The sequence below is a fragment of the Anticarsia gemmatalis genome, chromosome 7 (assembly GCF_050436995.1).
Source record: "Anticarsia gemmatalis isolate Benzon Research Colony breed Stoneville strain chromosome 7, ilAntGemm2 primary, whole genome shotgun sequence".
Lineage (NCBI taxonomy): Eukaryota > Metazoa > Arthropoda > Insecta > Lepidoptera > Erebidae > Anticarsia > Anticarsia gemmatalis.
In genome coordinates, this window is record NC_134751.1 from 12,578,880 (window position 1) to 12,605,146 (window position 26,267).

The window sequence follows — 26,267 nt, forward strand, 5'->3', positions numbered from 1 at the left end:
CCAATTTCATATAAATACTTTATTATAAGCACAATATCACGTATAACCAGTATAACTATGGAATGAAAATGTAAAATATAAATATCAGATAAACATATAAAACATGTAAAAAACTACAGTCTTGTGTCGGAACATTTTATACACACTACTAAACATAAAACAGATACTTATTAACTAAAACTAAATATTAAGAAACTGGACGGAGAGATTCACAATTGTATTATAGTCTTCTATACTTGTAACTTACCTTTTATATCATCATAAAGTAAACTTTGTAAAATGAGGTTTAATAATATAGTCATGATTTGTAAAAAACTACTTATACTTAAATTCAGATCTCATCTATATAAATAAAAATGAATCATAGATATGCATGTATGTATGCACATAATTTTCAACATCTGCACTAAGTTGCATAATTCTTTCTTTAATGTGTTTGTAATTGTCAAGACAATGTTTGGACGGGATTGACGGGGTCCAAATTCCCACGGGAATGGGAATATTGCACTTTTGATTAAAATATAAACAATAGTTACAATAAGTGCATCATGTTTTATCTTATACTTATTTGCTACTTTGCCTGGTTATTGCTGTCACTTAATCTCTTAGATAATAGTTATATTACACTTACTAGCTGACCCGCGCAACTTCGCTTGCGTCACAAAGAGAGAATGGGTCAGAATTTTCCATGTTTTTGTAACACTTTTTACTGTTACCTACTCTGCTCCTATTGGTCGTAGCGTGATGATATAAAATATGCTCTTTTTTTCACCAAAAATATTCTCAAAATTATTTATATAATCTCTTAGTTTATCGAAGTCGCGCTATGACATATCCGCCATTAAAACAGTTGCCATGGCAACGGTTTTTGTTAATTCAATGTCATTATAATATTGATTTTTCGCGACTTCGTTGAATTTTCTGAATTTTCCCGGGAAATGCGTCATTTTCCCGGGGTAAAAAGTAGCCTATGTCCTTTCTCGGGTATCAAAATATCTCCATACCAAATTTCATGCAAATTGGTTCAGTAGTTTAGACGTGATTGAGTAGCAGACAGACAGACAGACAGACAGACAGACAGACAGACAGACAGACAGACAGACAGACAGAGTTACTTTCGCATTTATAATATTAGTATGGATTCAGAAACAGTGGTACTAGCCCTTAGTATTTATATTGTGTACAAAAGGCACTTGTATTAAAAATTAAAAATACTACAAAATGTAAGCTGCTATCATTTCCATAGACTATTAATCTAAACTTTTTATCTCCAACAATTTCTTTTTGTTTTGTCCTTAATTTTAAAAAACTTACCTACTTAAGTTTTTTGGTAAATTTTAAATTACCGATAATGGTAAAGGCATCAGAACATTAGTTTAGTGAATAGGAACACCATAGATGACGGGATTAGTAACGCCATTGTGGTTGATATGCTTGATGCGCCGTTACATCTGTGGTCGAGGAAGCAGAAACACCATGTTGTTTCGTCATACCAGTTCCTGGGAACAAAATGCACATAAACATACATAAAATTATGCATTTTTCATATGCGTAAGTAAACAGGGAACTCCACTTGGTATACCCTACCCTTTCGAACCTTCATCTTCTATCTTCCTAATATTATTATAATTCAACTGGTCTTAATGCAATTTAAACATTATGATACCTTCAATTAAAAGTTATGAATCATAAATACATACATCCTTTCATACAGGGCCACCAGTTACAAATGGCATTGCTGTTATGTCCAGTGCAACTACTATATGGGCTCCCATAGCTGCAGTTCAAAAGTGTTATGTGAAAGACATAACAACTACATACATTGAAGGATATAAGATGCTGCTCTCTATAAATAACTTTCATTTTACCTTTTGGTATCAAGTTCCTTGATAGTATTATTGACATAATTAGCCAGGTTCAAGTCTTTGGCAGCAGGACGACAGCCTTCATAAGTGTCTGCAGGAATGTCTGTGCGGAAAGCTCTGAAGTTGCTCAAACAATCCCTTGTTATTACTTCTTGGGCTGTAATAAATAAAATGAAAATAAAATTACAATTTTGAATAAATTTATTGAACCCACACTCGGCCAGTGTGATGGACTCCAGGCCTAACCCCTCCCTCGTGTGGGAGGAGACCACAAGGCAGTGCAACACTAATGGGTTAAAAAAAATAATTAAACCTTGTAAAGAAATTAAGAATGGATCATGTTTTTTAATATGAATCAGATTCTAACTAAAACTAATGATGCAATACCATAGTTCAGAGGGTCAAGCTTTTAAACAGATAAGGCAAAGTTAAAATTCCCACTTCATAAATTACACCACTTTTTTTGATAATATGTTGAAATCAAACTCCTGAAATTGTACTGATATAATTGTGCTAATAAATTGCAAATATTAGGTTATTTACTTAGAAACAATTTAACTCATACTAACTAAAACTTAGTTTAACTAGGTACCTAAGTAGTTATTGAAAAGTTCTACATTTTTCTCACCTCCTTTTCTCTCAATCAATTTGACACAAATGTCTTCATCATAAGGACAAGGGTTGCCAAGGTAGCCTATTCCTCGCCAATTAAACGGTTCCGTACATCCCGGTGTAGCAGCCGTACACTGATAGCACCATAATGCTAAACCTGCAATACCAAAACATCAATGAAAACTGACGAATTTTAACTACTTTCGAACTTAAACACAACAATACACTGGTCAGGTGGAAACTGCAGCCATATTTTTATACCTTAAATACATTATACTTCAATCTAATGAATACAATAGCCGGCTACGAAGACTATTCAAAACGATAAACCACACCCATACAATTCAGTAAAATAAAGAATTATGCATGTTAAGTATACTTACAGTCGTTAACGAACAATGTAAAAGCCAATAAAAAGACGTAGTACTTCATGCTGTATATAATATGATTAAATTCAAACGAATTTAACCCTACAGAAAAGTTTAATGTTCAAAACAATGAATCGAATGTTGAAGTTGAACTTGTGTGATTAAAAACGAGAAGCCAGCAACTGACAAAGTGGGTGCCTGTCAAATGTGACAACATAACAAAAAAAAAACGCCTCAAAGTGCCACTAACGTCAAATGCATGCAAAGACCAAAAGTGGGCACGATACTACCGGCCGGGTTGATCTATGAACAAGATTTATAAATGAAATGATTCCCATGGGATATTGCGACTAAAAGTTTTGATTTTGACATGAAAGTGACTTTATAAGTGCAAATATCAAATTGAATACGTTGACTGTGGAGAATAGAGATTTATTTTATTTCATTTTATGTTTCCGAACGCTTCTTTATTATTGACACACAATATTTGATGTTGCTAGCGTGATTATAACGGTATTGGCCATTCGTTTGGCCGAAACAGTAATAGTAAAATATTAGTTATCTGCTTGGCATCCATTTAATTTTATAGCCAATGTTAATAAATATTATTAAAATGCTTTCCTCCTACGTTTAGCTGGTTAAAAAACGTAGACTTTTTAAGAAAAATATTAGTCTAGCAATATTGTCTTTGGCTGCCATGTTCTACATCTTTGGTTACTTCAATTTGGTTGTCTGTGGTTATGTCATAATCGTAGGTAACTGTTGTGCTTATTTTGCCCATTTCCAAAAGAAATTCCAATTATGTTTCTAGAAATAAGTGCAGTACATCTGTGAAATAACATTATTTGGCTGTGACAACCGCGTATTCAAACGATAAGTTGCTAAAACAGAATTGCAAATGTCAATATGTCAGGATCTCGGCCTTAATTTCCAACATAGAATGGTGAGAGAAATGCATGTTTAATTATATGATAATTAATCAGCTAATTCTAATTAAAAGTCAGGGAATAGGTTAAGGTGCTGTGTGCAGGATGTGCACTCTAGTTACGCAATTACGGAAGAAAATTTGCAACTATCTCTTTAACCGAATTATGTCGGCATTTTTGTGTGTTGAGTACGATTGATTTATTGCATTTGTGTATATTTCAGGGCGCAAATATATCACAACTAGAAAGAGATATCGGGTCAGAGCAGTTCCCACCGAATGAGCATTATTTTGGTTTAGTTAATGTAAGTGATGATTGTTTTTATTATTATTATTTTTCGCATTCTTCTGATTGGAAAGCAAGCGATTAAAATGGTACGGCAGAATTGAAGTAGGTTGTTTCTTCTCTTACAATAATTTTCTTAAAATCATCATGTTTAAAAAAATCAGTGACATTGTTTTCTCTTTGAGATTAAATATATGCCTTATCTTAATACCAGAAGTAGGAAGAAGTGACAGTCACAAATTATGATAATAAAGATAAATAATTACATATTTAGAGATAACTTTGATTTAGAAATTTATTGTCTGTTTATACTATGACTATCAAGGTTCATAATAAAATTAGCAACCATAATTTTATGAATATTTGGTTTGGATCATGGGTATGAGTTTTTGACAACCATACACAATATGGGTATCAAAAAGTAGTATTGATGATTATGATTCGATGTGTAGTGTATTTTTTATGAATAAGATAATTTTAACAAGCTTTATTTAGTTAATTTACAAGCAACATGACATGTATTATTTAATACTGAGACTTATTGGAAATTTCTACATCATTTAGAATCTAATAATTGAGTAAAGATAAAAACAAGTATTTCAGTCTAAGCAGACAACATATTTTTTTAAATGACATACACCAATACAGCATATTACTTGATAGGGCTAAAAAAACGATTTTTTTAATTCACAAGTGCAAGTTAATATGATAGTTATACTGAATAACAAGCATCTGATTCAAGTGTAGAAAATATGTCTGTATTTTTTTAAATATTAAATCTAATAGCAAAAAGTAAAGAACTCTCTAAATAGATGGATAGTTTGAAAAACACATAGTTTCACATTCAATATTGTATTTATTGAGATGTGAATGTTATCAATGCTGTATTAAATATGTATCATATCATTTGGACGATATATCTTTATGATAATGATAACTAATCATAGATGCTGAAGTGCTTACAGATGTGTTATCAAACACATTTTACTTTTTAGAAAACTTATCTAGATGTCAAGATTGTTATTGATACTTAGTTGTATAAAAGAAACTTGTATTAGCTTTAAGTCTGGAGCACAGACTTATAGCTTCTAGTTTTATATTTTGTGTAATCTAATTAGATGTTTTTCAGTGACCTAATCTAGACTGGACTTAATACAGTTTTATTAATTGAAAAAATGTTAAATTAAAATTATAATTTTAATACTAAATATATCAAATTTATTATGAATGAGATCAAGACATTAGAAGTTACAAATTGCACATTATGATTACTTAAAACTTTGGATAACATGGTCCCTAGACTGTGTATAAAGTGTTCTATTATTGTCAGTACTACTGTGAATTAGGCTTCAAATGTACTTTACCTGACACCACCTTGATTATCTATCTTAAACGACAAGCATATAAGATGGTTTTATGCACTCAATTCTTAATAATAATTGCGTTCCATAAAAATTGTTATATATTTTATTTTTCCAGTTTGGCAATACATGTTATAGTAACTCAGTGTTGCAAGCATTGTATTTTTGCCGCCCATTTAGAGAGAAGGTATTAGAGTATAAAGCAAAGAACAAGAGAACAAAAGAGACCCTACTGACATGCCTCGCAGACCTATTTTATAGCATTGCAACACAGAAGAAGAAAGTTGGTTCTATAGCGCCTAAGAAGTTTATTGCTAGGTTGAGAAAAGAAAAAGGTAAGTAATTTTTAAAGGCTAAAGAAACATTGTGTGTCTATTATAAGGAGTCCCTCCACCCATCACTATCTTGCACATCTTGCCTGCAACTGACCTGTAGCTTGTTGTTACGTTAATGTTGTTGTTACATTAATGGCCAAATTTAAGAAACATCTAGATATCATGCTATATTTAATTTTGTCCCTTTGATGTGCATCACAACAACAGTAATATATTTTTGCATAACTTTGATTGTCCTGGATTTCACTCTCAGACATACCAAGATAACTGGCCACTACTTTTTATTATGTTGTTTTTTTTTTGTTATTAAAAATGTTGTTTTTCTTTTACAGAGGAGTTTGATAATTATATGCAACAAGATGCCCATGAATTCCTTAATTTTCTGATTAATCACATAAATGAAATTATTTTAGGTAAGTTTTATATAACATCACTGAAATTACGCTTATTGTTTTCCAATTGGTTTTCAATAGGAGAAAAAACATATAACTATTCACTGAACTGAGCGCCTCTGTGCTTCGAAGTAGAAGAAGTCCCGGTTGGTGTCTATTAGCATAACACCCACGACACAGGTCTTTGTGCGGCTTGGCCCACTAGTTTGACCACTAACCATACAATAAAATAGAGAAACCATATTTAAACATGTGGTATTCATTCTTATCAAAACTTATGTGTTCACATGATATAGATTATAATGTAATTCTAGCTTTTGTGTTGATTGTGTCTAGCATTGTGGTTAGCACTCATATAGTGCTAAATTATGTTCATATTTAGGCAGTTTGGTGATAAATACTGCACTTTGAATCAGTACAAACTTCACAAAACTATAAGTCGATGATGTAATTACTTGTTTCTTTGATATACAACAGGCGCCTCATAAATCCTGGAGATTCCGACTCCATATATTAAGCTCTATGTCATTTTCAGCTGAACGCAACCAGAGCACGTTAAAAGTACAAAAGAATGCGCACGGCGAGGGTGTCACGTGCAACGGGACGGGAGCGCCGAGCGCCGAGCCCACGTGGGTGCACGAGATCTTCCAGGGCACGCTCACTAGCGAGACAAGGTGTCTCAACTGTGAGACCGTTAGCAGCAAGGATGAACACTTTTTTGATTTACAGGTGGGAACAATTTAAAGATTTATATCTGGTCCTTGTGGTTTATATTACCAGAGCCTGCCCCTAACAGACCCCATGGTCCAACTAGTTGTACAACACAGAGGACCACTGCCCTGTCCGAATCCCGTCAGCTTAGGTTTCATTCCAGAGTCGGGCAAAGTATTTTCTCCATAGTAACCCTTAGCTTGGGATCGCATCTAAGCAACAATAAAAGGCGAAACGGTCTATGTGGGACACCTCGGCCTGCCATTCGATGTCACATTACAGAGATAAAGACTACTCGGAAATCAAGTTTTTTTTTTTAATTTCAATCAGGTGGACGTCGGCCAGAACACAAGCATAACCCACTGTCTAAAGTGCTTCAGCGACACAGAAACGCTTTGCAACGATAACAAATTCAAATGTGACAACTGTAGCAGCTACCAAGAGGCGCAGAAGCGTATGCGCGTGAAGAAACTCCCCCTCATACTGGCACTGCACTTGAAACGGTTCAAGTATATGGAGCAATATAACAGGCATATCAAGGTGTCGCATCGAGTCGTGTTCCCTTTGGAACTAAGGTTGTTTAATACGGTAAGCTTTGTATGAAATATTTGCCAAGCATTTCTTAGTATATTGGAACATTTTTTTTAACTGATTCTGCGAGCTACTTTCTAGGACTCTTATAGTGCATTGAAATGTTATTTTTTTTAAGGCTTTACCTTGCGTTTTTAGAGGACGCAATTTTTTGAAGTTTGGTGGGTCGCCACACTTGTCCCCGGCTCCGACTTTTGAATTAAGATTCGAATGACCCCCTCTCCCTACTCATAAAAAAAATTAATTGCGTCCTCTGAAAAACGCAACCCTAAATGTAACTTTTCAAAGGATTATTCTCGTATCTATCGTATCGGATATATCCTCGTATAGGAAGTGCTGTTAGCTAACGGTAGATTTAGAAAGAACGTAACTATTGTTCGATCTGGATATTCTTTTTTTTCTCACATAAGATTTTTATGTCAAGCATGATTCCTAATATAATACTGTTGGTTGTAAAACTTACATATTTAGTTCCATGCTGGAATAGTGCCTGTGCTACCGGCGTGAGAGTTGTGCGTGACGAGCACTTTAACTGTTATTAATTCGCGCGTCATCAATTTATCATCCTACTACATAAGGGGCAAAGTTTGTCAGTATGGAAGGATATTCGATAGTTAAAAAAAATATAATGCGACGAATTGAGAACCTCCTCCTTTTTTGAAGTCGGCTAATTAACCACTCAAAAATCACTGATATACTGTCATAGACACCGGGATATTTTATTAGGTACGCGAAATTGAATACCCTGAATATAGCAGCTAGTCGCTAGTGATAATGATAAGGTTAAATATAATAAAAACCAGCCAAGTGTGAGTTAGACTCGTGCATATAGGACTCCGTACCATCATCTGTAACAATGTCTACTGTCTAACTATCACGGGTCATGAGATACAGCTTGGTAACAGACCGACAGTCAAGTCTCAGCAGTAGGGTCCCGTTTTTACCTATTAGGTACGGAAACGTTTATAAATCTTAATAATCCATATGTTGGTTCGCACGTTTTTAATGACCCGCGTGTAGGAGATACGCGGGCCATTACAAACGTGCGAACTAAGTCATGTCATTTTATCGGAGTCACTTCCTCGCACTTACGCATTGTCACATTCCTATGATTCTTTTGATTACAAAGTTATTCGCAGGTTTGTAACGGCCTAACTATAGTGTCTTGCTGCTATGTCCACACAAAATTAAATGGCAGATATTATAGGAAAAGTGAAAAGCTGGTACATATTTGCTGGTCTGGTTGTGCTTTGTGTCCGTTGTTTGTATGTTTGTAAAAGTCCCCGCGACACAAGAGCAATTCTTAGTGCGTGAGTTGTCTTTTTAAAAAAAAAAAAAAAAAAAAACAATATTTGTATTTGATTTAGTGGTGAGTATTACAATAATATCATTAACATGATCAGTGTAACTTGCAGTCGGACGACGCGGTGAACCCGGACCGGCTGTACGACCTGGTCGCCGTGGTGGTGCACTGCGGCTCCGGACCCAACCGCGGACACTACATCAGTATTGTCAAGAGTCACGGGTTTTGGCTGCTATTCGATGATGATATGGTAGATGTAAGTAAAGGGTTTCTACTCTTTTTTCGTAAACTAAACAACAGCTGGCTGGTTACAGTCTATCAATCAGCCTAGCCTTTCTTCCAACTATGTTGGAGTCGGCTTCTAGCCTCACCAGATGCAGCTGAATACCACCACGTCCGATGGAGCGACAGCCTGTCGGACCTCCACAACACCTGGCTATATTAATGGTCACATATTTAATATATATGACAACAACTCTCCCATTAAATTAAATGTTTTGAATTGCAGGGACTTTTACTGAGGACAATTTTTGTGAACCATTACTGTACGCTACTATGATTTCGAATGGTTATGTTAACGTTTTGTTTTATTTTGTTTCAGAAAATAGATGCGTCCGCTATAGAAGACTTCTACGGCCTAACTTCTGATATACAGAAATCGTCTGAGACAGGATATATATTATTTTATCAATCTAGAGATGCTAGTTGTTAAGTTTATTCAATTGATTTTAGTAATTTAAATTATTTAAGATAGTGATTATAAAGAACCATGTTATTATGCCACATTTGTTAAAGTTGAAAAGGCATATAATTATTAAAAAATTGTTTAATTCCAATCATTGATTATATATTATTCATCTCTTTTAATTGTCATACAGTTGTAAATATATTTCATTTCAAAATATAACGTTGTGATCTTTCTCCGCGTGAACTGTATTTTTATTACGCTATGTAGGCGAAAGTAAGCTTGAAAGTCCTTAGCTATATTGCCGATTAAATAGGTATGGATTTACTGTGGAGTATATCTCCTACAAAGATCCACCTCAGTAAGATTGGGATAATTTTGCACTAGTATTGTTTGGCTACATTTTATACATAATAAATTTAATTAAAACAATATAATGGCTATTGTATGTTTTACATTGTTGACAATGGAGATCAGTTACTGTTAATCTTTAATAATAAAAACGTTAAAGTATATAGTGAACAAGTATATCGATTTAAACATTCATTGTTGCCTCTTCAGTTACTTTCGTTCAAGCCAATGAATAAAAATACATACATTATTATCATGACTTTTAACCTGAATATGTAGGCAGAGGCGTATTAAATACTTCAGATATAAATGTGTTCAAATAAAATAAAAAATTGGTCTTATTACAAGCACATTATGGTGTTTGAAAGCAGGATGACATAAAAAAAAGGCAAGGATCCTTAAAAATACTTTATTCCCTTCTTAGGCTACAAACTCATAGGGGATGGGAGCCAATAACACAGGTTTCTCAGTACCACTGACAATGTGAGCGGGCTTGGGTCCCTCAGGTTGTCTCTTAAGGTGAGCGATTGTGCCGGAGGCCTTGGCTTCCTTCAGGAGCTTCTCATTCTGCTTCACCCTGGTGAGGAAGTCCTGTCTGCACTTGGAGTGCTTGACGTGCTCAATGCGGATGTTGATGCGCTTGGGTAGGATTCTGCCACGGACGCGCTTGTTGACGATCACGCCGAGAGCGTGCTGTGTCACGTTGTATACACGGCCAGTCTTTCCGTGGTACACTTTGTGTGGCATACCCTTCTGGACTGCACCATTACCCTGGAAAGTAAAAATAAAATATCAGTATGATGAAGAGCAGTAGTGATGTATTTTAAATCAGTAGCATTTGTTATGGCGGGTCAAGAAGTATTAACAAAAATATTGAATTTATGGGGAGAACTGAATCATAATAATCGTATCTCATACTTTCAATACAATGCAGTAGAAACAATACAATGTCGAGAATTCGTTTTCAGTGTCAGTACAATCACAGTAAACAAATCTCAATACATAACATAACCTACTGCTGAAAATTACTATCGAGGATGACATGTCATGATGAACAGTAAACAATTATTTATGATGCTCGACTTGGTTCACTAAAATGGACGTGAAAACAACCCTACATTACGGCTATATAACCTGGATACATCTAAATTTAGCACCACGCCAAGCGTCAGATAAAACTATAAACTCACCCTGATGTCAACGATGTCGCCGACTTTGTATACTTTCATGTACGTCGAAAGTGGGATAGTTCCATGTGTGCGGAACCTGCGGGCGAACAAGTCCCTGGTGCCGCGACGGTAACCCTTGGAGTTCGTCATTTTTGTGCCTGAAACAAGACCAGCCTACGGTCACCGACAGCGAGACACAACACGTGGAGTTATATTTCCAATTAACAAAAGCCAATTCAGGGGAAAACTATTATTGTACACACTAATACAAATTCAAAACGTGCAATGCTATAATATTTTTCAACTTTTATCGTACTTTACTATTTTAAAAACGATTTTACTCAATAATCACCTTGTTACAAAGCTTGACGGATAGAGAAAGAGGTTATGTGAATCTATGGTATAGAATAAGATACCAGAGTAAAATATAGCAAAGATTTAGACTATGGTATTTTATTAATCGACTAATATCTTAAAATCTTACATTTCGTAAACATTAAATACAACAACCAAATTAAACGAATTAAAACCATTTGAACAAAATATTGATTTTTAATAAATTATAAATTAGTGTTCATTTTGTCATTTGTAACACTTTTATTTCAATGTTGCCACAAGAAATCAATTTCCGTAGCGCGTAGCGTAAACAGAAAAAGTAGCGGTAACTTTGAAGTAGATACGAAGTTAGTTTTGATTAATAATAAATTGTTTATAAAATTGGAACGCAACCAAATGAGCACAGAGTTTAAAAAATAACCCCTGAGCATATAACTGTAGTGTGTGTCATCCCCGTACACAAAGTTTGTTGTGTTTTATTTAATTCACGTATGAAAAACAGGAAGTTATGCGAGCATACTTAAATGTAATTTCCTGAGCGTAATTATCTTATTACGCGCTGTTGATATTACACCATTGTTATTTTAAGAATAAAGCGATCTGGAATGATCCACAAAATTCTAAGCTCAACAACGAAAAAAGGAGATACGCATCTTGTTGACCATTTGAACCATAATAATCATGACCTTAATATACTTTTTAGATGTTAAGTAAGTTATCTACATCGACTTTTATCACAGAGAAGCCGATAATAATACGCACCTATGCCTTATGGGATTGCTAAATAACGCCTGGTATATAATACCTGGCGTCATTCGGCAATGCCTTACGTAAGTACCTTATTATTCGAAGTATCCTTTCAAACAAGTTTTTCTTACAGATTTTTACGTTATGATATTAAATAGCTACCTGAGTACCTATAAATATACCTAATATAACTAAACTCTTTGTTGAGGTATTTTTTTTACTACTTTTAATTACTCTTAGACAATCAAGGCCGCATCACAATATTTTCCTTCACCGTTGGAACAAGTGATAATTATTTCTAATACACACATAACTTCGAAAAGTCATTAGTGTGCTGCCTCGAGTTTGAACCATCGACCACTTGCGTGGAAGGTACCAAATGTAGAAAAACTTAAGATAAATAAAGTTTGTAAGAATTTTATACTTGAGTTTACTCACATTTATTTTTCGAACAGGTATGTTAAAGACTGCCATAAATAATTATAATTAAACGTTACAAAATTGTGTATTTTCCCATCAGATAAAAATTACAACGTACTCTTTGACTCTTATTGTGGTCACACACTGTTGCCGATGCTCCGACGTCTGACATCAATTAAATGTGGAGTCTAAAAACTGGTTTGACCCTTCAATGCGATGTCATGTAAATTTTTTACTGTTTTTTTTTTAACTATCAAAATAAGCAGATAAGGACTAAAAATCTTCTTCGCCTTCACGTAAATGACTTGAATAGATGAGCACGCAGATAATAATATGCTCAAAAATCAAGCATTTTCATTGTGTGATATGCACCGCTAAGTCTCTACTTCTTTTACTTAACTTATTCATGCAGTGTGGTGTAAACTAATGTCAAAGCTTTTGCTACATCCCCCTATAGTTTGCGTTGACTGTGCGTCCTGATACGATACTGGCACATAGAACCCGGCATTTTCTTTCAACAGTTGTCTGTGAAAAGCTTCTATTTTTTTCGTCGAAAGCAAACTGGAATTAAATAACTGACTATTGATTTGACCTCTTTATATTCTAATCTTTTGGTATAGTTTTATTACCCACTTACGATGAGATTTTTAGCTAAATACGTAACGGATAAGAGGGTCAACCTCAGTCACACACATTGGTTATCGCTGGTAGTGAAAATACACTACGTAATAATAATCTAGTCAAGGGTTCTACAGATCCAAATATGGTCTTTATTTAAAGAGATCTACCCCCGGTTTCTGAGGTACATTTAGCGATAGTTTATTTATTCTGTTCAATAGCATTTAAACTCATACTAAAAAATCGCTATTGAATAAATAAACTACCGCTAAATGTACTCAGAAACAGGGGGTTAGAGTATTTTAGAGCTTACTAGGACTTAGGTAAATATACTAATTGCTAGACCCGTATTAAGAAGTCCCTAAAACTGCCTTATTTCTGTAATTTGCGAAAAAACGATAACTAGAGTTGTTTTATTGCCGCGTCTGTGTGTGTGAGCCATGACCTGATAAACCAAATAATTAGTTAAAAACAACACATCCGCGGTCCCTATATATTTAAGGGTCAGAAGAGTGTTTCATCATAACGTAACGGGACGCGTTTGCTAATTTAACTAAAATGTCGAAACTAGCGTGGATTTCACTTGTAATCGTCTGCATCATTGTGTTAGCATGTATTTTATCTTTTGTTTATTTCTTCTAGAACATGGTGAGTTATATGTGTATTATATATTTACTTCTAAATGAAGAAATCTTACGTTAAAAGATTTTCTAGATTCCAACAATTAAATGTGTGACCGAAATTGGTTTAGTTATTTTTTCTTATGTTTACGGCTTAACTTGCACAAGTAAGCCAATAAAAAACAACAATATTCGGTAATTTATTGTATTCATTCTAAGTCTGTGTTCAACAGTCCGTGAAAGCACAAAGCAGAGGTGTTTGTATAAAAAAACGGTAGCCCGAAAATCTAAATACTACCTGATATTATCAGATTATAATTATAACTATATTAATTCGACGTGGCAATGCCGCCAGACTTTTGAGTTTGTTACCGGATGACAGCGATGTGAACATATTTAACACTGAATTAACAAGTTTCAGCAACATGAAATATAAATGAAGAAAGTATATAAATAATACAACTATGTTTTTTTATTGCCTGCAGGTTGAACAGCCCAGGATGAAATCCCTGAGAAGAAGATGAAGAATATTTTTAAAATACGCATTCTACGCGTATTATAATGTAACTTATTAAAACATGAAACTTGATCATCAATATTTCTATTAAACTTGAAGTAATTCCTTGTCAATTCCATTCATCAAATTGTAGACAGTTATTAAAATGTGCCAAATTAAATTGAGATGACTGCAATCCAATTTTTTATCGACTCTTTTTCAACAATGAACAGTTTATTTCCCGTATCAAGTTGTAGTACCTAATTAAAATTATGTAATGTAATAAACAATCAATTGTTTTATTAAGGTAAACCTACGACAGCTTTTTGTATATTAAGGAGTTTCATAACCTGGGAATAGAAAATATTAAGCTGCCTTGAAGCCATTGCTTGATAACTTTTAGCATATTTGAAGCATGTATGCTGCGGAGAGTTCATTCAGTAACCTAAATGTGTTTTTTGAGATTTTCTTATATGCATTTTTTTTTATTGTTTCGAAAACTGCCGTGCTTTGAAGAGAAGCTTTAGCTGTCGGTCAGAAATATTATAGGATACTGTCCCGCGTACTATGGGTTAGAGAATATATGTATACGCACACTTTGACACAACAAATACAGACTTAGCACAGTTGGTTGGTTTCAATGAAAGTGACACCAAAGAATAATAATAATTTATGGCGCTTCTGTCTGCATTTCTGCAACAGATGAATTGACATAATTATTATTGCAGATGGGTGTGTACACAGACTTGGAACATTTGACGTACAATTAAATATAATCAGAAGTTTAATGAACAGCTGTATGTACAACGGCAAAAACAATACAAACGATGAACCTTGAGAGAAGTTCTTTTTCATGCAAATAATATTTACATATTATTTTACGAAAATGCGAGAGTAAATTTTGTTTCTTATCAAAATTTTATTCGTTACACAATGTTGACCGAATATGGTACAAGAATATATAAGGCATGTTCATCCGATACTTTCTACTCCATGTCAAAAAACAATAGATATAGGTACCTAAGTCATAAACAAACCTTTTCATTTGACGAAATTTCGTTGATACCAACCATAGTAGGCCCTGCTTCGCTTTCACAGCTAAGCCGCTATTGGCGGAATTCAGTTCAGTTCATATACGAACCAGAGAAACCCTGACCAACACAGGTATTCTTACATTAAAGTAAGTACAATTTTATATTGATTTATCAATCCTAATCTATACTAATATTATAAAGCGGAAGAGTTTGTTTGTTTGTTTGTTTGTTTGTTTGTTTGTTTGTTTGTTTGTTTGTTTGAACGCGCTAATCTCAGGAACTACGGGTCCGATTTGAAAAATTCTTTCAGTATTAGATAGCCCATTTATCGAGGAAGGTTATAGGCTATATATCATCACGCTACGACCAATAGGAGCAGAGTACCAGTAAAAAATGTTCCAGAAACGGGGAAAAATTTGACCCATTCTCTCACGTTATTTGACGCAAGCGAAGTTGCGCGGGTCAGCTAGTTTGTAAATAAAGTCTTAGTTTCAAAAGTTTCGCAAACATTTAATTGTGTTTTCTACAATTTATCTGACTCTCACTATCGTATTGTTAGTTCAAAGTTCAAGATCAATGTGTGCGTGTCTTTTGATACAATTAACTAAACATCAAAACGTGCTGTTATTAACAAAAAATACATGTTAACAAAAGTCTTTATTATCTATTGTATATTGTTTTAGTTCACATGAAATTAGCAGTAACATAAAAAAATACATTGTAATTTTTCCTACTTGATTTGAATGGCACTTGAAGTATCATTTACATACGATGTAACGGACATAACGTGTAACTAATAAAATACTCCGACAGATTCATGAAGTTTCAACCAGAATTTATAAAATGTTTCATTTCGAAGACTTAAAATTGATAGTTTGTTTGTACCAATATCCATGTACTTCATCGACCTGGCGTTGAATTCAGGCCAAGACACTTTGAATGAAGAGTTGGGAGTAGGATTCCTGAAAAAAAATTATGCATTTTAAAACATGATTATTTTGAAAGACGATTTAGATTTTTTTAATTAATTTACTAGGTCCTTTTATCTTACCCGAATTTGACGAAGTTCGCGATCAGTGTAGTAAATCTGTCGATAATTTGAAACTCGTTGCTGTTCATGTCTAGGGTCAAATTACGTGATTTCGGGTCAAACAAGTTGCTCAAGTCATCAATATGTCCCGCACCGAAGATACCGTACTGAGCACCTTGACTGCCATACTCATTCCTGCTCGACTCACTAGAGAACTGGTACATGTATTTCTTACCATTATTTGGAATCTGTAGGTAAAATCTAACAATATCGTATTTAAAACTGGCGTCATTTATATAGGTAATAAATTCCTTCATCGCATCCATATTAATACTCTTATTACCAAAGTAGTGATCTCGTATTTTGGAACCTACATCCAAGACTATATCTGGCTCGAATTTTTCCGAAACTTTACGTGAAGCAAAGTTTTCCACGTATGCGTCATACCGAGGCATAAGCAAATGCGCTATTAGTGAAATTGCTGTAGTACCTTCTTCATTAGTGTAGCCAAATAAAATATCTGCTTCATTCAGATCATGATAATTGTCGAACAAATTTTTTGTCATGAAACTATTCTCACCGCAGTACTCTTCCACTAGTGGCGAGAAAATATAACTTTTTGTTACCACACTTGTTATTTCTTCAGAAGCTAACACATGTGGATTTGTGTATAATACCAATTTATCTGAAGTTACGCTTTGAAGAAATGTCAGTAGCGCATCTTTATCTCGAGTCTCAAAGCCCAACTGTTTTCCGAGTTTAAACGCACGCATTTCAGGACGATAGGATATTGCCCAATCACAGTACGGCGAACCGCTCAGTGCTATCGCTCTATGAAACAAACCTGTCGACATTGGTGAAGCCAAGTGAAAACCAACAGAAGCTCCGCCTGCACTTTGTCCCATGATGGTCACTTTAGTCGGATCACCTCCAAAGTATTTAATGTTCTGTTGCACCCATTTCAATGCTAGAACTTGATCCTTTAATCCTGCATTTCCTGGCACTTCTTCAGTTCCGAGACTAAGAAAGCCTAACGCATCTAATCTGTAATTGATAGTGACCAACACAATGTATTTCCTCATAAAGAAGTCAGGTCCAAAACTATCAACATTACCGGAGCCGCTCTTGAAGCCACCTCCATGAATGAAGAACAAGACTGGCAAGCAAGCGTCAGATGTCACATTTGGTGAATACACATTGAGAAACAAGCAGTCTTCATCACCTGGGATAAATACATTTGTAAGAATGTCTTTCTGAGGGCACACTGAGCCATGTTCTTTTGCATTACGAACACCGTCCCAGGCTGACGCAGCTATGGGAGCCTGTAACAAAACAAATGAATGAATTTGTCGAACGTTTGTAGATTTTCAGTAAGATTCCTAATTTCTTTATTTTATCTGGAAGGCTACAAAAGTAAAAATAAATTATCTCTTTTACTTCTTATTATTAATATAATATTAGTATAGATATGGGAATTGATACAATTGTTAAAGTTTAAGAGTGGGCTAGTTATTTTTATTTTTTATATAAAACTTACTTTGAACCTCAGCTCCCCCTCGGGTGGTTGCGCGTAGGGAATACCTTTGAAACTGTGATACTGTCCTTCACCAGTGACGAGGTCTAATATTTGACCAGCTAGTAGGCCTTGTTCCACTTGGACGTATGTTGAATCACCTGCGATGCTCTTAGCTACACTATGGGCATCAAAAATAACTTCATTTATAACTAATGTTTTTCATAAAAGAGTATTGTTATCATTATTAATGTTCTGTTAATAAGCAGTTTGTAGTTTTAGGACTATTAATTATGTAATGATAGGTTCTAAGGTTTCGTTTGAAAAACAATGCAAATTAATTGAGTGTTATCAATGAATTACCTATTGTAATATTTGACAAGAAAGAGTTTTCACGTGTCGAAACCTCCTTGTAAACCGTATAATATATACAGCTTGAGAGTGCTTGAGAGTTAAAAGAAATTAAAAAAAAGTTTTTTTTATTTTAACCTAAAGAAAGGTTGTTAATATCTAAACTGCCAGTTACCGCATTATTATTTATACATATTTTTTTTAACAATTATTACAGTAAAATGATATAATCTACAACATAACAAATAAAAATATAAGTACTTACAATAAAAATGATATCACGGCATTTACAACTATCATTTTGACTATTTTACGATTGTTACAAACAATTGTGTATTCATGTTGAGCTATCAGTACACTGTGTTGCTCGACTTTTAATGAACAACTTCACGTGGTAGAAAGGCAGATGTTTATATAACGTATTATTTAATAAACCGGTTCTTAATTTTTTATACTTAGTACGTAGTTGAAGAGTTTTCCTCTTTAAGTCCTCCAAACTTGTATTGACGCATCGCATGTCAAATCCCGAAACCTCCAAACAGTTAAAATTAAATATGAAGTCCGCTATTTACACGTAGTTTAAGTTATTAAATAAAAATATTACCCAAAAACACCCGGCTTAACCAAACATGTTTGACGTCGATTCACTAATTGCATATTACGTGTTTCCAAAAACATAATACCTATAATAATATTATGTGAACTCAAATTGAAAATAATAGCTAGAGTTTAAAATAACTTAATAATAAACTTTTAGTAATACTGAAAAAAAAAACAAAAAGTGGATACCTAAGTAATAAATACTTTTTAATCAAAACTCATGTTCTGTATTCTATTTTCAAAAAAATTTAATAGATTGTCAATTGTTTTTTTGGCGGCAGAAGCGTTCAGAATTAGTTGAAGGTTGATAATGAAATGATTGATTATTAATTTGTTTTATGTAGTAATTACGTTAAATTGTGTTATTGTGATGAATTTCTATACATTAATAGTTGGTGATGGGTATACTGTCCAAGTTCAGTTCGCGAGAGGACTGATCCGTGATAACCAGGATATTCAAGTAAGTTCTTAGGTACAATTTATTACAACTCCATACTAATTTTAATGACTTTCTCGTATTTTTTAATAGCATACATTCTACTGAAAACATTTCATGACTTGGAAGAACGAGTTTTTCAACTCTTGTACAAACCTATATAATCTACTTATTTGAGAAATACGATTTTGAGAGAAAACATACTGTTTCGACCTCACATAATGTGGAATAAGGAAAGACTTGTGTGTGTCTACTCGTATTAACAAAACATAATTCTTACATTTAAATAGCTTGACTGTAATTGCGACTACTTTGTATTTTTGTGGGTTCGAATACCGAGAAAATAATTAAGGTATGTTTACGATACATTTAGTAAACTGAAAAAAGGATTATTTTGGGTGTTAATTATACCTGAATTTAGTAATTATGCTAATTATGAAATTGTTTGTTTGTTAAGTTATTTATGAAATATAAAATTAAGGACTACACCATATTATTTATTGAATTAAGTAGGTAGTGTCTTATAATTAACTTTGTTTTATTGATTAAAAATAAACAATGGAAGTAGGTAGACTTGAAGCATCCGACGGTCGCCTAGTTATAGGACGGTGCTTATTTCTATAAAATTCCATATATATATATATATATATATATATATATATATATATATATATATATATATATATATATATATATATATATATATATATATATATATATATATATATATATATATATATATATATAATAATACCATTTTTAGCTTTAGACCACTTGTTAGCTTATTGGAATTAACATTGAAACGATTAAAGTTATCGCTTTTTGTCAGATACTTACAATAATACGGCACCAAAACACTTGTTTGTTGAAAATATCTATCTACCTAGGTATAATACTAAGAAAGAACGCGGATTATACATTACGTACGGTAATCACCAAAACCACAAAACATACTTATTTAAAATTAAATTAAGTAATATGTCAGACTAACTATTATTATCGTAAAATTTTCATACATTTTCATTTTCATACCTTAATAATGTTTTAAAAGGTCAACATTAGAAACACGATTTTAGGAAAAATATATACATAGGTAGGTAAGTTTAGTATATATTTAGAAATATAATATAATAAATTGTACTTATTATGAAGAACATTCTTAATAATATAAGTATTTATATGCATCTATAAAGTTTACCGGTCCTGTATGACAAGACGTATGGATGTTGAATGAGGCAAAGAAATTAACGATTTGAAACTTTCGCGACTTGTACCTACACACTACACATTGTCATAATAAATATTATAATGTAACGAGACTTAAATCCTATTGAAAATTAAAGGTAGAGATACCTTATTGTAAAGTTTGGTGCGTTTAAGACCCGTTACATTACAATATTATGAGGCAAGGGAGGTTTGTTAGGATGGTCTGGTCGTTCTTTGTTCTCAGTCTACCCCTATTGCGAAGCGCGTGATATTAACAACTGCAAAGTAAACAACTAAATCAGTAAATCAATCCTAGGGATTCAAAGAGTGTCTCAAAGAATTTGTAATATGACTCGTCTGTAAGACTTGAAACTGTCATATCATTGGTGCCTATATCCATGTAATTCATTGAAGTGGAGTCAAACTCAGGCCAAGTCACATTGAACGATGAGTCCGGAGTCGGGTTCCTTAAACAAAGAAAATTGCATTCATATTTAAAAACCTAATCTAATCGGATACATACATATAATCTTGTAAATAAAAATAGTTCAATAAAATCTTACCCGCATTTGATAAAATTCGCGATCAGCGTAGTGAATGTGTCAATAACTTGGAACTCGTTGCTGGTCATGTCTAAGGTTAAATTACGTGATTTCGGGTCAAATAAGTAGCTCAAATCATCAAGATGTCCCGCACCAAAGATACCGTACGGAGCACCTTGACTACCATATTCATTCCTGCTTGACTCACTAGAAAACAAGAACATGTATTTCTTCCTATCATTCGGAATCTTAGAGTAATATCGTAGAATATCGTATTTAAAACTAGTTTCACTGACATAATTGACAAATTCCTTCATGGTTTCCTCGCTTATACTTTTATTCCCAAAATAATGATCACGTATTTTGGCTCCAACTTTTAGTACTACGTCTGGGGCGTAGTTATTGGCAACTTTTCTAGGTGAAAACATTTCTATAAACGCGTCATATCTTGCTAAAAGGACACTTTTAATATATGCTAGTAGTGTAATGCCCTCTTGGTTAGTATAACTAAACAGCAAGTCAACATTATTAACATGACTAAAGTTTGTATTTAACAAGTTCTCTGATATAAAATTATTCTCGCCAAAAAACTGTTCTATTACTGGTAGAAACTGAGACTGTTTTGTTGTTACCGATGTTAATTCTTCAGATGCTAACACATTCGGATCCGTGTAGTTCACAAATTTATCTGAGCTCAAAGTTTGAAGAAATGAGAGGAGTGCACTTGTGTTTTTAGTTTCATAACCCAACTGTTTTCCGAGTTTGAACGCTCGCGTTTCAGGACGATAGGATATTGCCCAATCACAGTACGGCGAACCGCTCAGTGCTATCGCTCTATGAAACAAACCTGTCGACATTGGTGAAGCCAAGTGAAAACCAACAGAAGCTCCGCCTGCACTTTGTCCCATGATGGTCACTTTAGTCGGATCACCTCCAAAGTATTTAATGTTCTGTTGTACCCATTTCAACGCTAGAACTTGATCCTTTAATCCTGCATTTCCTGGCACTTCTTCAGTTCCGAGACTAAGAAAGCCTAAAGCATCTAATCTGTAATTGATAGTGACCAACACAATGTCTTTCCTCATAAAGAAGTCAGGTCCAAAACTATCAACATTACCGGAGCCGCTTTTGAAGCCACCTCCATGAATGAAGAATAAGACTGGCAGGCGAGCTTCAGATGTCACATTTGGTGAATACACATTGAGGAACAAGCAGTCTTCATCACCCGGGATAAATACTTCTGTTAGAATATCCTGTTGGGGACACACTGATCCATGCTGACTCGCATTTCTGACTCCTTCCCATGATACTGCAGGTCGGGGCGCCTGAAAGTAATTACATGCAAGATATTACGTATGTTTAACTGTTTTTATTGGAAAAGTTTAAATACCCCGACACTAGAACTTAATTTCCCTGTCAAAAGTAAAAAATAATAAAAGAAACTGAATCTTTAAGTACCTAAGAATGTATAATATTGAATAATTAAAAATGAATGAATGTAATATTTGGTAACACTAACATTAGTCTTAAAGAAACCTTCGAATCACAACAAAGGTGAAGTAATGGACTAACCTTAAACCTCAGTTCTCCCACGGGTGGTTGTGCGTAGGGAATGCCTTTGAAGCTGTAGTAGTGTCCGTCGCCAGTGAGCAGTTCTAACAGCTCTCCAGCTAAAGTACCTTGCGGTACTTGCAATTGTATTGAGTCAACTGCACTACATTGCGCTGCACTGGTGATAATAATTGCGCTTATATAATAAGGATACGTGGAATGAACCTTTTATAAAACAAATTAAATATGTACTTACAAGGCAAAAATAATAATAAGTGTAATTGTTATATCCATTCTAATGGTTGAATAGTTCAAAGTGACTGTACTAATGAAATACCGAAAAGCCGTGGGCCATTATGTTTTATATATTTGTATCTTTATTCTCCCGATACTAAAACTATTATTATAATATGTAATTGGATAAGATAAGATAAAGATAAACAGCTTATAACCAGAAAGTAATCATTTTACAACAAAATTGCAACTTTCGTTGGACTATAGACACAGAGTACCTAGGTAACTTATTTATACATTCACTCATTGCAGGTCACTGAATCTTAAATTAAAAATACTTAGCTTTCATTTCTGTATAAATATGTAGGTATAGTTCAAGATTCCAGGGCTACGAGACAAACTTTGTAGAATTAAAGAGGAAAAGAGTAGAAAGTGTTAGTAATACTTTTATCATTCTTGGTATCTTGATCCGTGCGTCGATATGACGTATGAGGTACGTAATACATACATTTATTACATACAGTCAAGCCTTCCTCCCTTCGGTGCAGGTATAGAGACTGAAGACTCTGTTCCTACAATTTGAGAGTGGTATAAGTTGATACCTCCCACGCAAGTGGTCGCCCAAGTGGTCGTTTCATTGTTAAGGGCAATAGATCGTAGAAGAAGAGACCTGCAGGAGAAACTTCAAATTAGATTACAATAAAATAATTAAACAGGAATTTGTTTTAGTTTGGATTAATAGGTCGAGAAACTAGAAACCCTTATACTCACTCATACTTTTATACTAGTAATTCTCTACCGCTTGGTAACCATATTGGTATAACCGTGTCATAAAATATTTATTAAGTTTGTTTAGCTATCTATATGTACATAACAGTACTAATTGTATTGAAGCGTTGTATTTATGGAGTCATGTCTCCATCCCTCACTAATTCAGGGAGGACACCGAGCCGGTAATGGGACAGGAAATGCTTTCAATAATCTCGTCATTAGTACTTATAATCGTTTAATTAATAGAAGTAGACTCGAATTCAGAACAGAACAGCGAGTCGGTAGAGTTAACAATCGTATCTATTGTACCTATGTATTTAAAAAGTTTCACATAACGATGTATGACATACATAAAATAACTCCCTTTTTTCTGTATTATTTTAATTTACACAACATATCTGTTCGTTAAGTATTTATTTCAAATGCCATATACATACAGACCATGTAATCGGCGTTTGTAACTAATAAAATACTCCGACCGATTGATGAAGTTTCAACCAGAATTTATAAAATGTTTCATTTCAAAGACTTAAAATTGATAGTTTGTTTGTACCAATATCCATGTACTTCATCGACCTGGCGTTGAATTCAGGCCAAGACACTTTGAATGAAGATTCGGGGGTAGGATTCCTGAAAAAATCATGCTTAAAAAGGATTTTTGTATAAAATGCGATGTTTTCTAAAGTACTTGAGTACTTACAACTCTTTGTTCAATTAATATATGTATTTAATAAACTTGTATTATCTTGAAGGAAAAGTTACAATTATATTCATAGATATATAATATATAATATTTATAATTTCAGTTATACCTTACCCGCATTTGATGAAATTCGCCATCAGGGTAGTAAACTTATCAATAATTTGAAACTCGTTGCTGTTCATGTCTAGAGTTAGATTACGTGATTTGGGGTCGAACAGGTTGCTCAAGTCATCAATATGTCCCGCGCCAAAGATACCGTACTGAGCACCTTGACTGCCATACTCATTCCTGCTCGACTCGCTAGAGAACTGGTACATGTATTTCTTACCATTATTCGGAAATTTAGAAAAATATCTAACAATATCGTATTTAAAAGTAGCGTCGTTGACGTAATCGAGAAATTCCATTATGTTTTCCACGCTTATATTCTTATTTTCAAAATAATGATCCCGTACTTTGGCACCAACTTTTAGTACTATATCTGGCGCATAGTTGTCAGCGACTTTTCTAGATGCAAACATTTCGTAAAACGCATCATACCTTGGCAAAAGAACACTTTTTATATAGGCTAAAAGAGTAACAGCCTCTTGATTAGTGTAACCAAATAGTAGGTCTGCTTTATTAACGTAACGAAAGTTCGTATTCAACAAGTTTTCTGACATGAAATTATTCTCTCCGCCGAATTTTTCTTCTACAGGTGGAAACTGATATAGTTTTATTAGTACGGATGTTATTTCTTCGGATGCTAATACGTACGGATTCGCATAATTCACAAATTGATCAGAGCTAACTGTCTGTAGGAATGAGAGGAGTGCATTTGTATTTTGGGTTTCATAGCCAAATTGCTTTCCTAGTTTGAACGCCCGCGTTTTAGGATGATAAGGCAAAACCCAATCACAGTACGGCGAACCGCTCAACGCTATCGCTCTATGAAACAAACCTGTCGACATTGGTGAAGCCAAGTGAAAACCTACAGAAGCTCCGCCTGCACTTTGCCCCATGATGGTCACTTTAGTCGGATCACCTCCAAAGTATTTAATGTTCTGTTGCACCCATTTCAATGCTAGAACCTGATCCTTTAATCCTGCATTTCCTGGCACTTCTTTAGTTCCGAGACTAAGAAAGCCCAACGCATCTAATCTGTAATTGATAGTGACCAACACAATGTATTTCCTCATAAAGAAGTCAGGTCCAAAACTATCAACATTACCGGAGCCGCTCTTGAAGCCACCTCCATGAATGAAGAACACGACTGGCAAGCAAGCGTGAGAGGTCACATTTGGTGAATACACGTTGAGGAACAAGCAGTCTTCATCACCTGGGATTAATATATTTGTGAGAATCTCGTTTTGAGGGCACACTGAGCCATGTTCCGTCGCATCACGGACACCGTCCCAGGCTGACGCAGCTACGGGAGCCTGTAACGAAACAAATTTAGTTTCTATATGACTTACTCGTAAGAGCTGTTAACCACATGACTTTTAGGTATATTTTATGGTTGCCATTACAGCGATTACAATTAAAGTTTTTTTTAGCTTGATTTCAATAATGTTTTTGTATGAATAATAAGCAAAAAATACTTACTTTGAACCTCAACTCCCCCACGGGTGGTTGCGCGTAGGGAATACCTTTGAAACTGTGATACTGTCCTTCACCGGTGACGAGGTCTAATATTTGACCAGCTAGTAGGCCTTGTTTCACTTGGACATACGTTGCAACCTTTGCGTTGCTGTTCATTGTTTGGTATGATTTCAACCTTAAAATATTTACATTTTGTCAAATTGTTCGGGAATTTTAGACATAAAATCATGACTCAATTATATTTTATGTTATCTTAATTAATGGTTGTCAAGAATATTATACTCGTATCCCAAACATAGCGCGAACGCATTATTTTTTCGATTTGAAGTCGATTTCCCAGACGGTTAAGTTTCTACAGAAAGTCAGACCGTCACCCTAAAGTTAAACCCGTATGTGGTAGTCGTAGTAACCAATTTGGTATCAGCCTCCAATTTGGTATTGTTAATAAAGCACATATTCTGGATTTGTTTGTTTTTCTAACGCTTCTTCAAAAGGAGCCATATATGACCATAAAGGCTCAAAAA

At 34.2% G+C, this 26,267-nt stretch overlaps 5 protein-coding genes and 1 long non-coding RNA gene across 7 annotated transcripts; 2 read left to right on the forward strand and 4 right to left on the reverse strand.

Moving 5' to 3' along the window:
- Positions 1 to 4: 4 nt before the first annotated feature.
- crim (QVR superfamily protein crim) lies at positions 5 to 3,048 on the reverse strand. Its single transcript, XM_076116167.1, has 4 exons — positions 2,861 to 3,048; positions 2,494 to 2,634; positions 1,869 to 2,022; positions 5 to 1,499 (listed from the first exon to the last, which is right to left on the reverse strand). The coding sequence occupies exons 1-4, from the start codon at positions 2,907 to 2,909 to the stop codon at positions 1,364 to 1,366; spliced, it is 480 nt and encodes a 159-aa protein (XP_075972282.1). The 5' UTR covers positions 2,910 to 3,048; the 3' UTR covers positions 5 to 1,363.
- Positions 3,049 to 3,566: 518 nt separating this feature from the next.
- On the forward strand, positions 3,567 to 9,693 carry Usp12-46 (Ubiquitin-specific protease 12/46). Of its 2 annotated transcripts, none has more exons than XM_076116168.1 (8): positions 3,567 to 3,788; positions 3,995 to 4,075; positions 5,536 to 5,752; positions 6,085 to 6,165; positions 6,680 to 6,873; positions 7,186 to 7,443; positions 8,850 to 9,005; positions 9,351 to 9,693. In XM_076116168.1, the coding sequence occupies exons 1-8, from the start codon at positions 3,744 to 3,746 to the stop codon at positions 9,459 to 9,461; spliced, it is 1,143 nt and encodes a 380-aa protein (XP_075972283.1). In that variant the 5' UTR covers positions 3,567 to 3,743; the 3' UTR covers positions 9,462 to 9,693. The 2 variants fall into 2 exon arrangements, with proteins under 2 accessions (XP_075972283.1, XP_075972284.1); XM_076116169.1 differs by having other exon boundaries at positions 8,862 to 9,005; positions 9,351 to 9,691.
- A 487-nt stretch (positions 9,694 to 10,180) lies between these two features.
- On the reverse strand, positions 10,181 to 11,446 carry RpL21 (ribosomal protein L21). Its single transcript, XM_076116171.1, has 3 exons — positions 11,307 to 11,446; positions 10,976 to 11,112; positions 10,181 to 10,556 (listed from the first exon to the last, which is right to left on the reverse strand). The coding sequence occupies exons 2-3, from the start codon at positions 11,102 to 11,104 to the stop codon at positions 10,206 to 10,208; spliced, it is 480 nt and encodes a 159-aa protein (XP_075972286.1). The 5' UTR covers positions 11,105 to 11,112; positions 11,307 to 11,446; the 3' UTR covers positions 10,181 to 10,205.
- A 2,081-nt stretch (positions 11,447 to 13,527) lies between these two features.
- LOC142974058 (uncharacterized) lies at positions 13,528 to 14,481 on the forward strand. Its single transcript, XR_012959538.1, has 2 exons — positions 13,528 to 13,723; positions 14,181 to 14,481. It is a non-coding gene; the product is annotated as an uncharacterized LOC142974058 (long non-coding RNA).
- Positions 14,482 to 15,884: 1,403 nt separating this feature from the next.
- LOC142974057 (esterase B1-like) lies at positions 15,885 to 18,521 on the reverse strand. Its single transcript, XM_076116172.1, has 4 exons — positions 18,385 to 18,521; positions 17,793 to 17,949; positions 16,277 to 17,577; positions 15,885 to 16,187 (listed from the first exon to the last, which is right to left on the reverse strand). The coding sequence occupies exons 1-4, from the start codon at positions 18,417 to 18,419 to the stop codon at positions 16,019 to 16,021; spliced, it is 1,662 nt and encodes a 553-aa protein (XP_075972287.1). The 5' UTR covers positions 18,420 to 18,521; the 3' UTR covers positions 15,885 to 16,018.
- A 2,034-nt stretch (positions 18,522 to 20,555) lies between these two features.
- LOC142974212 (uncharacterized) lies at positions 20,556 to 25,899 on the reverse strand. The gene is made up of 7 exons (XM_076116378.1): positions 25,747 to 25,899; positions 24,277 to 25,580; positions 23,210 to 23,358; positions 22,711 to 22,807; positions 22,476 to 22,632; positions 20,925 to 22,228; positions 20,556 to 20,828 (listed from the first exon to the last, which is right to left on the reverse strand). The coding sequence occupies exons 1-7, from the start codon at positions 25,897 to 25,899 to the stop codon at positions 20,660 to 20,662; spliced, it is 3,333 nt and encodes a 1,110-aa protein (XP_075972493.1). The 3' UTR covers positions 20,556 to 20,659.
- Positions 25,900 to 26,267: the final 368 nt, after the last annotated feature.